General features: G+C 34.0%; 1 protein-coding gene across 1 annotated transcript in view; it reads right to left on the minus strand.

The window, feature by feature from the left end:
• Nucleotides 1-16435, minus strand: part of LOC123564683 (cytoplasmic phosphatidylinositol transfer protein 1-like) — a 58860-nt gene extending 42425 nt beyond the window's left edge. Inside the window, exon 1 of the mRNA XM_045358427.2 lies at nucleotides 16220-16435. Within this exon, the coding sequence (XP_045214362.1) occupies nucleotides 16220-16267 (48 nt within the window). The 5' untranslated portion in view covers nucleotides 16268-16435. The remainder of the gene's footprint in view (nucleotides 1-16219) is intronic.
• Between the last annotated feature and the right edge of the window lie 44 nt (nucleotides 16436-16479).

The following is a 16479-nucleotide window of genomic DNA, read 5'->3' on the forward strand; positions in this document are numbered from 1 at the left end:
GTGTAAGCAACAATCTTTCCCGATAAATTCTGCCTCGGTAATTTTTCAGGTCTGGTTGCGGCATTGTATATAATCCTTAATAATAAGTGGCAAGCTGGAAAAAATTATAGGTTTTATATCAAACTTAAGCCTCAAATCTGACAATACTGAGACACTTTTGGTCTAGGATTGAAACATTCTGGGAAAAGTTCAGCTTCAGACAGGAAATTATGCAAAAGACAATGTCACTGATGAAGAATTTATTTATAATCAATACTGGAAAATGTAGTCAACAAGTCTTGATATTTCGCTGTTGTGAAATTATCCCTAAGACTTTAATACTTGTATTATAATCCCAGTGTGCCGTTTACTGTAAACAATTGAAACTATGAATTTAAATAAAGTAAAAACAACGGCTCAAAGTCACAAGTGGATAAAGGAAACTGCCCTTATTTATTCAAACACAGAAAATAAAGTAACAAACAAATTGTTTGAGTACAACCGAGTTGTAAATGCTCTAAATCATAGTGTCGACAAAATCCTGAATAAATGGCCCATGACATGATCTTCAACAAAATTTATTTTGACGTCTTGATAGTGCCCCTAAATAAGGTAAATGCAGAAAAGACTTGCAACATGTGAATGCATTAAATAAAATGCACATGTATATAAAATGATTTCTAAGTAGACAGAATTGTGAAAATAACATTCCCTGTGAAGTTTTGCTGTTGCATCTTATTTTGCCAGAGTGTTTAAATGAAATAATTTTTACCAAAACTTCTAAATTAGAAAAGGACATACTTAAACTTTATTAAAATGGCCATGTGTTAATGTCATGATTGCAAAGTAAATTAAACGTGGATTTGTAAAGTATGCTGTTCCAGTAGTTGGTTACATCTAAGACTTTCAAACAAATTTCCAAATTAAAAAGGGTCATATTTGCAAAATGTAAGCAAGAGTTATTGAACATGCCTTTTGAGATAACTTTATTAGAAATTATGAAGAGTCTGAAGGCACTGACAGTCCTGTAGTTTCTAAGAAACCTTCTTTCAAACAAAACTTTCACTAAAATTTAAGTTTTAAAACCGAGGCATAACTTTGACAAAATATAAGCTAGTGTTACAGCACCTGTTCTGTGAAGTTACTGAAGACTTGTGCAGAGTTTAAAAGCATTGTGTCTTGTACTTTGAGAACAATTCTTACATGCTTGTGTGACACAGACCCAGACATAAACACAAAGACAGTGTGAGAACAAAAACAGTGTGAGAACAAACAACAGAAATTCAGCATTTGTATCTTAGAAAGTAACACACAAATGTATTATTACACTAATAATCAAATTTTGCTATGAGAATTATTTGGATAACTTAATTTGTTATGGGACAAAAGAAGAAATTATTCAAATGTACTTCAGTTTGGCTTTCTTGTAGTTTTTTCTGCCTCGACAGCATCTCCGGCTTGACAAAAAATGATAAATATGTATATTGCTAAATTACTCAGTAGGACTGAAATCAATACATACATGTCTTAAGAGAGGACCATATAAATACAATGAGGCCGCTGCCTCTGGTGTTTTTGAGCAAAGTACAATATTTTATATATTTAAAAAAAAAAAGAATTTCTTTTTTTGCAAAAATAAACAAAACAAGACATATAAATCACGCACAATAACTCTAACGATAACACGATTTTTCTCCATTAAAATGTTTCAATACAAGAAATATTTTTGTATAACATTTACAGTATGCACTTTATTTTTAAACTTCTATCATTGACAATCTTTTTGAGTTCAACAATGCATGAGAACCATAACAATCAAACGATGATATAAATATGCTGTCGTTTAAATTATCGCGTGGGAGTAGTACCTTTTCCATTGTATATACAAACAGGATGAGTCCTTGGTTAATCATTTATTACAAATCTTTTGTGTAGTTGCACTTTTGTAACAAATATTTCTTTGTCCATTTTAGCATCTGTATGTGGTATAAACTTTTAAGGTGTCACATGAAACACTGACTTTGAGACTGAAGTGAGTTGTGTTTGCTGTATTGTGGCAGTGTGACAATGGCAACTCCTGCAAATAGTTTCTCATTTGTTTATTTTCAGCCCATAGGTAGTGTGTACCTTAACACATAAATTAGCCAGTTTTGTTTGCTTTTTTTGTAAAATAGCTTGAAAATGTGCAATTTGTTTTGTAGAATTTCAAAAATTCTTAGGAGAAGGACCACCACCTCATCACTAGCTGTTCTCCAATAATACAACATAGTTAAATGAATAATTCTTAACCCTGTTTTCCTGAGATTCATTATGACTGAAAATCAAATGTCTTAACTTTAAAATACACAATTCTGTCTTATATGATTTCAAAATTTCCCAAGGAGAACCCTCAAATCTCATTAAAACTCAACTTTGGCTTCAATCCTCTTCAAAAACATGTGGTAGGGTGTTGAGGAGATATTTCCCAAACTCCCACTCCAAGTATTCAAATATCATGCAGACTAGTTTTGAGTACATTTCAATCTGAACTGTTGATTTTATATGGCTTAAAATGCAAAATTTTGTTTCGTTGACTATCAAAATTTCCTCCCTGAACCCCCACACATACCTGTAGTGAAACTATCCAGGCTAGTACTTGTATTTTTCAAACAGATTTGTTGAGGTTTTTTGTCCGATTGCCATATATTTTCGCTTATAAGACCCATTATTAGGAGACATATTTCCAGTTCAGAGGTAAGAGTGGGGAGCATCTTATAAACGTGTACTACATGGAAATTAAAAGAAAAAGAAACCCCAGACCGTATGTCCTATGTCGAGTGAGTCTTATAAGTGAATGCGTCTAATAAGCGAAAATATAATTATGGTGTCTTAAAATGCAGCAACCTGTAGGCAGTGGAACTACAAAAATACAAACTTCAAGTAGGAACTATCTATTTTAGATATATGTGTAGTTAACTGCATCAAAGTACGTAGACTGAAAAAAATATTAAATATCACTTTCTGAAAAAATGTTATTTGAGCTGAAACAAGAGCACCGCCTTGCGGGTGCTGACGCTCATCTGATTATTTTTGTATAATAGAAATATTGTCCTACCCATGATTTTCTAAGTCTAAAAAGGGCCATCACTCTTGCAAAAAGCAGAATAGAGTTATGTTTCTTGATGTACAGTGTCCACTTATGATGGTGAAAAACTGTTGCAAGTTTTAAAGCAATAGCTTTGATAGTTTATGAGAAAAGTTGACTTAAACATAATATTCAACCAAGAAAATGATTTTTCTAAGTCCAAAAGGGGCAATAATTATTGCAAAAAGCAGGATGGAGTTATGTTGCTTGCTGTACAGGGTCAGCTTATGATGGTGAACAAGAGTTGCAAGTTTTAAAGCAATAGCTTTGATAGTTTGAGAGAAAAAGTTGACCTAAACATAAAACTTAACCAAGAAATCTGATATTTTCTAAGTCCAAAAGGGGCCATAAATCTTGCAAAAAGCAGGATGGAGTTATGTTTCTTGCTGTACAGGGTCAGCTTATGATGGTGAACAAGTATTCCAAGTTTTAAAGGAATAGCTTTGATAGTTTAGGAGAAAAGTTGACCTAAACATAAAACTTAACCAAGAAAACTGATTTTCTAAGTCCAAAAGGGGCAATAATTCTTTCAAAAAGCAAGATGGAGTTATGTTTCTTGATGTACAGGGTCTGCTTATGATGGTGAACAAGTATTCCAAGTTTCAAAGCAAAAGCTTTGATAGTTTAGGAGAAAAGTTGACCTAAACATAAAACTTAACCAAGAAATCTGATATTTTCTAAGTACAAAAGGGGCCATAAATCTTGCAAAAAGCAAGATGGAGTTATGTTTCTTGCTATACAGGGTCAGCTTATGATGGTGAACAAGTATTCCAAGTTTCAAAGCAATAGCTTTGATAGTTTAGGAGAAAAGCTGACCTAAACATAAAACTTAACCAGGCAACGCCGACGCCGACGCCGACAACCGCTCAAGTGATGACAATAACTCATCATTTTTTTTCAAAAAATCAGATGAGCTAAAAATGATCCCGGGTGAAATATTTGGAAAAAATGGAGACAACTCTGCTAAGACTTTATGGTAAACTTTAAAGTGGCTATTGACATGGTACCTCATGCAAACTATGCACTTTTTACCTCTAGGCAGGGAAAAAGCATGCATAATTGCCACAAGGATTAGCAATATGTAAAGATCAAATAAGTTAATGCCCTGAGGAATGTGTGACATCTTCTGTGGTGAAATTTGTCAACAAACAGATCTAATGATTTTTTTGAAAAAGTCAAAACCCACAGCATTTCACAAGGTAAGATATGTTGAAAACTGCTGGAAAGAGAACAATCTCTACAGTACCCATACTGGTTGGGAACCATTTTCCGGACAGGACCAGTTTCCGTACACATGTAATATCCGCTTTATTTCGTTGTTATTCATGTAATTGTTTCATCTAGATCATTTAGATGTTTGTTCTTCATGTCTACAACAAACCACTATTTTATAAGGCTGTATAATATTTGGGTTTTTGATGATAAATCACCTGCGTTTACAAAACAACTTTCTGTCTTAACGGGGCATGAAGATAGCATTACACATGCGCAGTAGTTCACACATGCCGAGGTATCAAGTGGGAAAAATAAAAAAAAAATAATCAAACTACATAATGATTGTCTGCTGATAACATGTTCTACTTTTAATTTCACGCTAAAAGTTACGTAAGATGCAGGGCTGTTGATTTTTGCACTAATTTTATTCTATATCTATTGGAATTATCAAGAATTCGTACACGACGAAATTCGGGTTTTTTTTATAGTCAACCTCAGTCTGCTTTCGTAGCTGCTATTGAACGTCGGGTTGTTTCATGTTCAATTTTGAAAAGATGAATCATAAAGAAATGTGTAGAAATAGTTTAATTACTTATTTTGATATCAAATTAACAACAAAACACCGTCAAAATATTTGTCCGGATACTGGTTTACCTGACGGGAAAAATAACTTATTTTATCGACCCCATTTGAGGCCCCATGGAACCCATATTTTACGTCACATCGCGATGCTGATTACATCGGATGTGGAAGGCGCTGGTTTGTGCAGTGCGGGCTTCATTTATGTCAAATATTTTTTTAGGGAATTATGGAGCCGAAATATGAAAATGTGTCCGGAAAATGGTTCCCAACCACTATATATGCATCAAAGTATGGGGAAAATATCTAGAAATATGAGAAAATCAAAGAAATCAATTTCAGGACAGTTAGATGTATGACTGTCTTATAATATCATGCATAACATTTAACATAGATAAGTTATTGATATAACACGGACAGGATTAGGATTAACAAACGGTGTTCACTCAACAATTGCACTATATAAACCGACTGTTTCCCTTGTGTAAAGCTCGAGGGCTTAGGGTAAGTCTCTACAATCTTTCTAGTATTTTTTCAAAAAAAAAAAACCTGTCAATGACCCCAAACCCCATAAGCATATATAATACTCCACTTTTCTTTGCTTCTAGGTCCTGTTCTGGGAACATACCCCCACTAAAAGAATGCTCAAAAGAAGTGTTAACTTACTAATCTAAATTTGTACCTGTAAGCTCCATTACCCCTGCCCCAATTCATACATCAAACAAGAAGTAGACCTGCCTTTGATGTAAGATTTGTCTCTACAAAAAGAGCTACATCATCCTTAATGACACTGGGAAAATTATAGGTTTTACATCAAATCTGACAATGTTGGGTCATTTGTGGAATAAGATCAAAACATTCTGGGAAAGTTCAATTATGGAGAAGAAATTGTGAGAAGTCAATTAGATAAAGACTTTGTAGCTGATGAAGAGAATCAATACAAGAAAATGTAATCTGCAAGGCTTTACTTCTGCTTTTTTCAAATTTCCTATTCAATAATCAATCTTTTTTTTCAAACATGACAGAAATGACACATACTGTTAGTCTGGTGTCAACAGTATTTAGCAAAAATACTTTCATTTATTAATATTAGGTAAAAACAAATTCTTGACAGTATTTATCAAATTTTTAAAACACATGTGAACTATGTAGAGAAGATCTGTCAAAAGTGTATGTGTTACTATTTTGTTAAATTTTAAAAATTACTGAAAATCTCCCAGAAGTTTGTGTGTATTCAAGTTAAGCGCAGATCTACGGTTTCCAGGGTTGATAGTTCGGTCCCTTGGTGGGGTACAGTGTCCTCTCTGATGATCTGAGAAAAGACAATGTGTCTGAAATCATTCTTCCTCCACGGGGAAGTTGGCAGTTACTTGTGGAGAACAGGTTTGTACTGTTACAGAATCCAAGAACACTGGTCAGGTTAACTGCCCGCCTTTACATTATTATATTAAGTGTTGAAAAATGGTGTTAAACCCAAAACAAACAAACAAGACCCATATGATTTGTGCAACTAACATATTTTATTCTGTTTAATAACTTTGTCCAACATGTTGTTGTTATCACTGTCATCTGCTTATCAGACTGCGGATGGAGCATCAGGGGAGGTAACCACAGTAATTGATTCGGACTTTGCTTTGCTATATAGAGGGTGCACTGTAATTTAATAGTTGTAGAATCCACATAAAAGCCGTACATGCAGTTTGCATGTTTACATACTTCTGACATATGAAAACTCATAATAATGCATGTCTGATATATTTTGCCTTGAGAGTTTATTGACAAGAGCTGTCTAATGACAGCAAGCTCATAATTTTGACAAAATAAAAGCTAGAGCTATGTAACTAGTATGTGGACACTAAGGAAAGGATGACAACAAAACCTGTAATATTTAGAAACAACAGCTCTCCGTAAGACAGCGCACTCCACTATTCGGGGATTTGACAGTAAAATGAATATATGTCTGAATAAGAGACCTCTACTTTAAAAGGAAGATACACCAAGGGGCATAATTCCATCAAATACACAAATTTGAGTTATTAGGATTGTTACAAAACATGCAGATGACGATGATAAAGATATATTTTGAGTTTCAAGTCATTATCTTATAATAATAGTACCAAATTTATGTCCAGAAAACGAAATTAAAGTATAAAAGGGGCATAATTCGGTAAAAAATACAAATCAGAGTTATGGGGATTGTAACCACATATGCAGATGATGATGATAAAGATTCATTTTAAGTTTCAAGTCTTTATCTTATATTGCATTAAAGTAGTATCCAGAAAGCGAAGATTGCAAAATAGTTTAAGTACAAAAAGGGGCATAATTCTGTCAAAAACACAATTTGAGTTATGGGGTATGTAGCCACACATGCAGATGATTATAAACAAATACTTTTAATTTCAAGTCATTATCTTTTAAAGTACCAAAGATATGTCTATAAACGAAGCTTTCGAAAAAATTAACATGAAAATAATTCTAAGTATAACTCCTTGGTGACCTTGACCTTGGGTATAATGGGCCCAGTCCCTATACATTCTTTGTTTGTATGCTGGACAATGTTTATGTAAACTTACAGTATGATATAAGCAAAAGTAACAACAAGAGCTGTCCGTAAGACAGCCAAGCTCGACTATTCGAAATATTGTCCCAGAGGCAGGAAAATATTACCTAAAAAGGTTAAATATCAAAAGAGTTTTAAGTTCAAAAGGGGGAATAATTTGACCAAAATGCATATCAGTTATGGGACTTGCTGCTATCAACTAGTTTTATAACTCCTAAGGCACATGTGAAGTTTCAATTCAATATCTGCATTAGTTTTGGAAGTAGAAACTCGCATGTAAAACTTTAACCAGAATTTTCAAAGTCCAAAAGGGGGCATAATTTGCCCAAAATACATGCCAGAGTTATGGAACTTGATCCAGTGAGGTTAGTAATTGATCTAGAAAAAGAAAAAATAAGTTTCAAATCTATACGCCTTTTAGTAATAGCTGTATGTACTTGCACGCAAAACTTTAACCAGAATTTGCTAAGTCCAAAAGGGGGCATAATTTGGCCAAAATGAAGGTCAGAGTTATGGGACTTGCTGCTATCAACTAGCTTTATAACCCCGAAGACACATGTGAAGTTTCAAATCAATATCTGCATTAGTTTTGGAGATAATAACTTGCATGTAAAACTTTAACCAAAATTTTCTAAGTCTAAAAGGGGGCATAATTTGCTCAGAAAACATGTCAGAGTTATGGAACTTGACCCAGTGAGGTTGGTAATTGATCTAGAAAAAGAAAAAATATGTTTCAAATCTATATGCCTTTTAGAAATAGCTGTATGTACTTGCACGCAAAACTTTAACCAGAATTTTCTAAGTCCAAAAGGGGGCATAATTTGGCCAAAATGAAGGTCAGAGTTATGGGACTTGCTGCTATCAACTAGTTTTATAACCCCAAAGACACATGTGAAGTTTCAAATCAATATCTGCATTAGTTTTGGAGATAATAACTTGCATGTAAAACTTTAACCAAAATATTCTAAGTCTAAAAGGGGGCATAATTTGCTCAAAATACATGTCAGAGTTATGGGACTTGACCCAGAGAGGTTGGAAATTGATCAAGAAAAAGAAAAAATAAGTTTCAAATCTATATGCCTTTTAGAAATAGCTGTATGTACTTGCACGCAAAACTTTAACCAGAATTTTCTAAGTCCAAAAGGGGGCATAATTTGGCCAAAATGAAGGTCAGAGTTATGGGACTTGCTGCTATCAACTAGTTTTATAACCCCGAAGACACATGTGAAGTTTCAAATCAATATCTGCATTAGTTTTGGAGATAGTAACTTGCATGTAAAACTTTAACCAAAATTTTCTAAGTCCAAAAGGGGGCATAATTTGCTCAAAATACATGTCAGAGTTATGGGACTTGACCCAGAGAGGTTGGTAATTGACCTAGAAAAAGAAAAAATAAGTTTCAAAGCTATATGCCTTTAATTGATGGCTGTATGTACTTGCATGCAAAAACTTAACCAAGGTGTGACGCCGACGCCGACGCCGACGCCGACGCCAGGGTGAGTAGAATAGCTAGACTATTCTTCGAATAGTCGAGCTAAAAATATGACAGAAAAACAAAGGTTGCCGAAAAACTTTAACCTTAAAAATAACCTAAGTATAAGACCTTGGTGACCTTGACCTTGGGTATAATGGGCCCAGTCCCTATACATATTTTGTTTGTATACTGGACAATGTTTATGTGAAGTTACAGTAACATATAAGCAATAGTAACAAATATATGACAGAAAAACAAAGGTTGCTGAAAAACTTTAACCTTAAGAATAACCTAAGTATAAGACCTTGGTGACCTTGACCTTGGGTATAATGGGCCCAGTCCCTATACATTCTTTGTTTGTATGCTGGACAATGTTTATGTAAAGTAACAGTAAGATATAAGCAATATAGTAACAAAGATATGACAGAAAAACAAAGGTTGCCGAAAAACTTTAACCTTAAAAATAGCCTAAGTATAACAATTTGGTGACCTTGACCTTGGGTATAATGGGCTCAGCCCCTACACATATTTTGTTTGTATACTGGACAATGTTTATGTGAAGTTACAGTAAGATATAAACAATAGTAACAAAGATATGACAGAAAAACAAAGGTTGCCGAAAAACTTTAACCTTAAGAATAACCTAAGTATAAGACCTTGGTGACCTTGACCTTGGGTATAATGGGCCAAATCCCTATACATTCTTTGTTTGTATGCTTGGCAATATTTATGTAAAGTTACAGTAAGATATAAGCAATATAGTAACAAAGATATGACAGAAAAACAAAGGTTGCCGAAAAACTTTAACCTTAAAAATAACCTAAGTATAACGCCTTGCTGACCTTGACCTTGGGTATAATGGGCTCAGCCCCTACACATATTTTGTTTGTATACTGGACAATGTTTATGTGACGTTACAGTAAGATATAGGCAATAGTAACAAAGATATGACAGAAAAACAAAGGTTGCCGAAAAACTTTAACCAAGAAGGGTCACGCTGACGCCGGGGCGAGTAGTATAGCCCCCCTATTCTCCAAATAGTGGAGCTAAAAAATCAAAATAGTTCAATTGACAAGAGGGCCATGGTGGCCCTAAGACCCTCATTTGACCATGACTATTTGACTTTGAACACATGTATGACACACTCAATCATGAATGGTATCACCTGTGTTTAGCATAAAATACATAAAACGGGTCAAGTGTCTCCATGAGAGGACCTTACAAGGATGTTACAGACCAAGTTTAATGAAGATATGCCAAGCGGTTCAAGATATAAAATCATTTAAAGACATTTTATGTTTTCAGCTCTAGTGGCTCCAGAAAGGGGTGATGTGGCCCCAGTTGAAGAAATTTGATGCAGGACTGTATAAGAATGATACAGACCAAGTTTGATGAAGATCCATCAAGCACATCATGAGAAGTTGTTTACAGGTTTTTCTACTTTAACCCTTAGCCTGCTAACCTCAAAAATGGACTGGTCCATTAAACAATTTGGGCAATACCATTTATTATTCAAAGGGGTGTTCACTGAAAATTTACTGACTGAATAGCAAACAGTGTAGACCATAATCAGCCTGCATGGATGTGCAGGCTGATCTTGATCTGCACTGGTCGCAAAGCTGCCAGCAAGGTTAAGCTCTACAGGCCCTGACATGGGGCCAGCTTCCCATTTGGGAGTGGAAATAAACACTGATGCTACAGACCAAGTTTGATAAGACCCATCAAGCTGTTGATGAGAAGAAGTCATTTAAAGGTATTTCTGTTTTCAGCTCTAGCACTGGACCATCCACCTAATATGAATCTTCTGTTCAGGTGAGCTAAAAATAAATGACTGTGTGATTTGCTCCAACAGCAAGCTTTACCATGTAATAAATACAAACGCCTTGTTTTGTGACTTCTTTACATAAGATATGAGTTTAAAAACCACTGAAGCAATTACAATAGGTGTATCACAAAATTACATCAGCATTCAGCAAATAATTCATTTAATATCTACACTTATGATCTTAATTACAAGGGCAATATAAGAAAATGAATGAAAACTGATGCCAACAAAGCAAAGAGAGAGTAAATACCAAGCAGAAAAAACTAACTGGCAAAAACAAAACCAACATGATTAAAAAATGAAATATTACTATGATTACTATATTTAGTTTAAACTAATTTGTTTTAGCTCGATTGTGATGAAAGCTTCAAGCTTACTAGAACCAGTCTTGAGTCAGCTTTCTGGAAAAACCAGTACCGGCGTCATATGAGAAGATAAATGTTGCGTTGTAAACAATATGGTACTTAATCCTGTAAAAACTACTTCGATGCTGATAAGTTCCCAGTATAAAATAAGACATTCTACCTCTCTAAATCTAACAGTGAATAACTGTCATATAAATTCTGTCACAAATCAAAAAGTTTTAGGTGTACATATCGATTAGCATTTAAAGTGGGATGTACACATAGAAAATGTCTGTAAAAAATTATCTAACAAATTTACACTTCTCAGAAAGATCTCAAAATTTCTTAAACTAGAAATGAAACAAATGTTTTATAATGCCTATATCATTCTGATTATTGACTACAGTGCGAATATTTGGTGTAATGCTCCCAAAACTTACTTTTCAAAAGTCTCTATGTTTCAGAAAAGTATTGCTACATTGATATTAGCAAAACCTTTGTTTACTTCTTCTGTTGCTAATTTTAAAGAACTGAAATGGCTTTCTGTCGAAAACAGACATTAATTACATATAGCTATAATGACTTATAAGGCTCTGCATGGTTCAACCCTGGAGTATATTACTCAGTTGATTACTGTTTCCGACAACAAGTCATACAACCTAAGATCTAATTCCCAAGGTTTAATTACTCATTTCAGTCTCAATTCAGATAATATGAAACAATCTTTCAAATTTTTATCAATGAAACATATGAAACTTGTGTCGAATTCTATACCAGTTATCATCAGAAATGCAGCGAATGTGAACTCTTTTAAATACAGTTATAAAAATCTTTTATTTGATGAAGTCTTCAATACATAATCATAATGCTACAGGTGCTCAGACCAGATTTGTTTTTACCTTTTGTTGTTTATTTGATGTTGTAATGTTTTAATAATTGTATTTTAATAATTTGTACCTTGTTGAAGGCCTCATTGTAAATATGTGATTTCATTTGTATCTGCTTATGTCATTGCATAATGAGTAAAATAAAGAAATTATTATTATTATCATTATTATGATCGTGACCCCAGTGGGGCTCGAACCAACGTTACTGTATTTCCATAACATGTGATTCTTTCCTTTTGGTGAGGTCAATAAATCCTAATACTGACTGAACCTAAGACTAAAGAGGCAACAATTGTTTTATTACTAAAACCAATATCATGAAGGTTGAATGGAAACAAAGATATCAAATTCAAATGTTTCAAAATTAATAGTCCAGCTAAAAATGTGATTTGGGCTCCAAAATGTTGCTAGACCCATATCAAATATTTTTAGATTTAATAAAAAACAAAACACATACATGTATGTAAATATGTGAGAAAATCATATAATTCAAGATATCACTGATGTTGTTTGAAATTAATGTTATTCCTTCATCATGAAACAAAATGTTCATTGACAAATAATAATTTATACTTACGCGAAATAATTTCAAATTCATTTTGAGTAGAATAGAAGTATATGTAAGTGTTAAAGTGTTCTTTACTATGATTAAGAAGGCCTGCAAAATATGAAGTTTACTAAATATCAAAATGATGATGTACAGACCAAAAATGTTATGATTACATTTTTTAGAAATATATATGATAATAAATTAAAACACAATCTCAAACAAGAGGGCCATGATGGCCCTATATCGCTCACCTGTTATCATTGCACTTAAGGACAAGTCTTCAAGGTCAAAAGATCATAATAGAAATCAATCAAAAGAATTATGAGAAATAGTTGAAATTTTCTTTAAGTAACTTTAAAAACAAGATTTGAAAACTTTTTGTAGAGGTCCACTAGGCAATGCTACATGTCAAATATCTAAGCTCTTCTGGTTTATTTTTAGAAAATTTTGAAGATTTTTCTATGTACAATCAAGTAACCCCATGGGGCAGGGTCAATTTGACCCCAGGGGTCATGATTTGAATAAACTTTGTAAAAGTCTAATAGGCAATGCTACATGTCAAATATCTAAGATCTAGGCCTTCTGGTTTATTTTTAGAATTTTTTTTAAAGATTTTCCTATGTAAAATCAAGTGACCCCTAGGGCGGAGTCAATTTTGACCCCGGGGGACAAGGTGTGAACAATTTTGTAGAGGTCCACTAGCAATGCTGCATGTCAAATATCTAGTCTCTAGGCCTTCTAGTTTATTTTTAGAAAATTTTTGAAGATTTTCCTATGTAAAATCAAGTGACCCCTGGGGCGGGGTCAATTTTGACCCAGGGGGTCATGATATGAACAAATTTTGTAAAGGTCCACTAGGTAATGCTACATGTGAAATATCTAAGCTCTAGGCCTTCTGGTTTATTTTTAGAAAACTTTTGAAGATTTTCCTATGTAAAGTCAAGTGACCCCTAGGGCGGGGTCAATTTTGACCCCTGGGCCATGATTTGAACAAATTTTGTAGAGGTCCACTAGGCAATGCTACAAGTGAAATATCTAAGCTCTAGGCCTTCTGGTTTATTTTTAGAAATTTTTTGAAGATTTTCCTATGTAAAATCAAGTGACCCCTGGGGCGGGGTCAATTTTGACCCCGGGGTCATGATTTGAACAATTTTAGTAGAGGTCCACTAGGCAATGCTACATGTCAAATATCTAAGCTCTAAGGCTTCTGGTTTTTGAGAAGAAGATTTTTTAAGATTTTCTTATGTAAAATCAAGTGACCCCTGGGGCGGGGTCAATTTTGACCCCGGGGTCATGATTTGAACAAACTTGGTAGAGGTCCACTAGGCAATGCTTCACACCAAATATCTAAGCTCTAGGTCTTCTGGTTTTTGAGAAGAAGATTTTTAAAGTTTTTCCTTTCGGTTGCCATGGCAACCAGTGTTCTGCATGGAATTCAATTCTTTGAACAATTTTGAAAGGGGGCCATGCAAGGAACATCCCTGTGAAGTTTCATCAAAATTGGCCTGTTGGTTTAGGAGGAGATGTTGTTTAAAGGAAAGTGTGGACGGACGTACAACGGACGGACGGACGGACGGACGGACGGACAGACGGACGGACGCCGGACGGTGAGCGATCACAATACCTCACCCTGAGCACTTTGTGCTCAGGTGAGCTAATAAAACAAGTTATTAAGATGAAAAGTTATGTTATTAAACAAAATACTATTTTTGAACTACATTAAACACGAAAATACAACGACAACAAACAGATTTCAGGGGTTCAGTCATCTGCACTTTACCAGTACACACTTTCAATAAATACTAGACCTCTTTATTCCTATGGGGGCTACTTCTCCCACACCCCAGTTTTTCTTTTTTGTTTATTGAATAAATTATTGTTATTGTTTATTTAAGCGACTGAAACAAACACACCCTGCTTTTTCAAATTTTAGCAGGAAGTGCACACCAGTAAAGTGCATTCTAGCCCAGGGGTTAATCAAGTTATATCAATTGCCAAATACCACACACACATAAAATTGCATCCCCAGGTGCTTAGACAATTCTCTAAGGATAAGACAAAGCATCCAGTTACTTTCATTATAAGTTATTACTGCCTTAAATACTCTGTAGGTCTGGCAACAAAATATATTTACTGACATTTAATTCAAATAACATATATTTTTCCAATGTAAACTCTCTGATCCCTGATCAGAGATCCCATCATATTATATATCTAAAATCTTGGTGCTGAATTTCTATGGAAGTTTTATTTGTTGTGTGAAAATATACATGTTTTAGCAGGAAGGTCTAATACGGGGAGTAGAAACTCCGTATAAATCAATACATTTATCTGTATTATGCTGTCGTCCATACCTGTAAATATCGACCAGTCGTTAGCGATCGATTTTTGTTTTCGCCACTATCGATTAGCGTGTAATTAGCATATTACCTCATGATAATCATGGAGCTATAACACTTACTGTTCAAAGGGTTTACCAGTCACATGTTAAGTGGCGATAATTAGATGATCAGAGATTGATCTAAAGGGATTCTGAAGCAAAAACAGCATGCAACTGCATGTGGTGATATCCTTAATTATTATGAATTAACTCGAGCTCACTTCCCTGAAGAAATATTTTACCACGTAACTTCAAACCTTTATCAAAGGGCCGATTTTTGTTGGATTTGAATAAAAAAAAATGGAAAATAACAGAAAGCTGACACTTTTCTTAATCTTGTAGAGCCATAATTATAATTATTGTTTATAATGTCATATTTCTACATACAGAAACAAACATTCTTCTTGAACGTAGGGAATGTTTCAAACGAAATTGTTGTTTAAACTCCAAAAATTAGTTGAATAAATTTAATCTTAAAACTGATGTGTGAAAAATACAATGTATTTAAATTAAAATAACATTTTTTTTAAAAAAAGGCCGACAACGAACTTACATTTAGTATTCCGAACTTTTAGATAAAACTGCAGAAAATTATCTAGGTTTAACACGCATTTAAATGGTGAAGAACAGAGCAATATCATAAACAAATATTTTCAGGCAACAGTTTACAGTTTTGACTTACTATTTTCATTAAAATATGTCCAAATTTTTTTGTTCTAAATACTCTGAATCAACAGGGCAAATATCATGTAAAAAACGACATCTTTCTCTCTGGGTATGACAAGTCTAGATTTAGCCATTTTCACAGGGCGAAAAGTAACATTAATGTAGATATTTTCCATTTAAAAACAGATGCAGGCAATAATTTCATGGCAGAACTTTTGTTTTCAACAAAAAATTCAACAAATGCTTTCCCAGATTTTCACTGAAAGGACGAGTTAAACTGTAAGGTGTAAGTGTTTGAGTAATAGCGGAATAACCTACGGCATACGCTTCGATTGGACGACAGCATAAGATAAGATAAATGCCGGTTTCCAGTCCCCTTATCAGTTGTTCCAGGTTTTAGGTATAACCTTTCTTATAAGATCTAACAAATACTTATTTGTAATGCTACAATTTAATTTTTATGCTCGGGGTGTTCAGTGACTATTCACTAAACATTTTAGCAAGGAATAAAAAACATACCACATACCCTGACAGAGTTGATTACAGTATGGTCCATAAAATTATGTAATCAAATTTACACAGTCATGTAGACTAAAAGTTTAAAATATTGAAAACAGCAGATATAAATCTCACCTCCTCCACTGAAAGTGGCATGCAAATTCTATATTCCTTCAGATACATCTTGCCAACCAACTTTAAATCAGTAGAAAATAACTTCAGGATCAGCTGGTAATTACTGCCAGTTTCTGTCAATCAAATCACATCTAGCTAAATGTCAAATACTTGATCAATAATTTTCAGGTCGTTTCCTTGTTTTGGTTGGTAATGTGTGCAAGGCTGGTTTATTGGTTTTATTATTGAATGCTCTTTTTTACATTTATTTTGCCGATCCA

Source organism: Mercenaria mercenaria, chromosome 2 (genome assembly GCF_021730395.1).
Source record: "Mercenaria mercenaria strain notata chromosome 2, MADL_Memer_1, whole genome shotgun sequence".
NCBI lineage: Eukaryota > Metazoa > Mollusca > Bivalvia > Venerida > Veneridae > Mercenaria > Mercenaria mercenaria.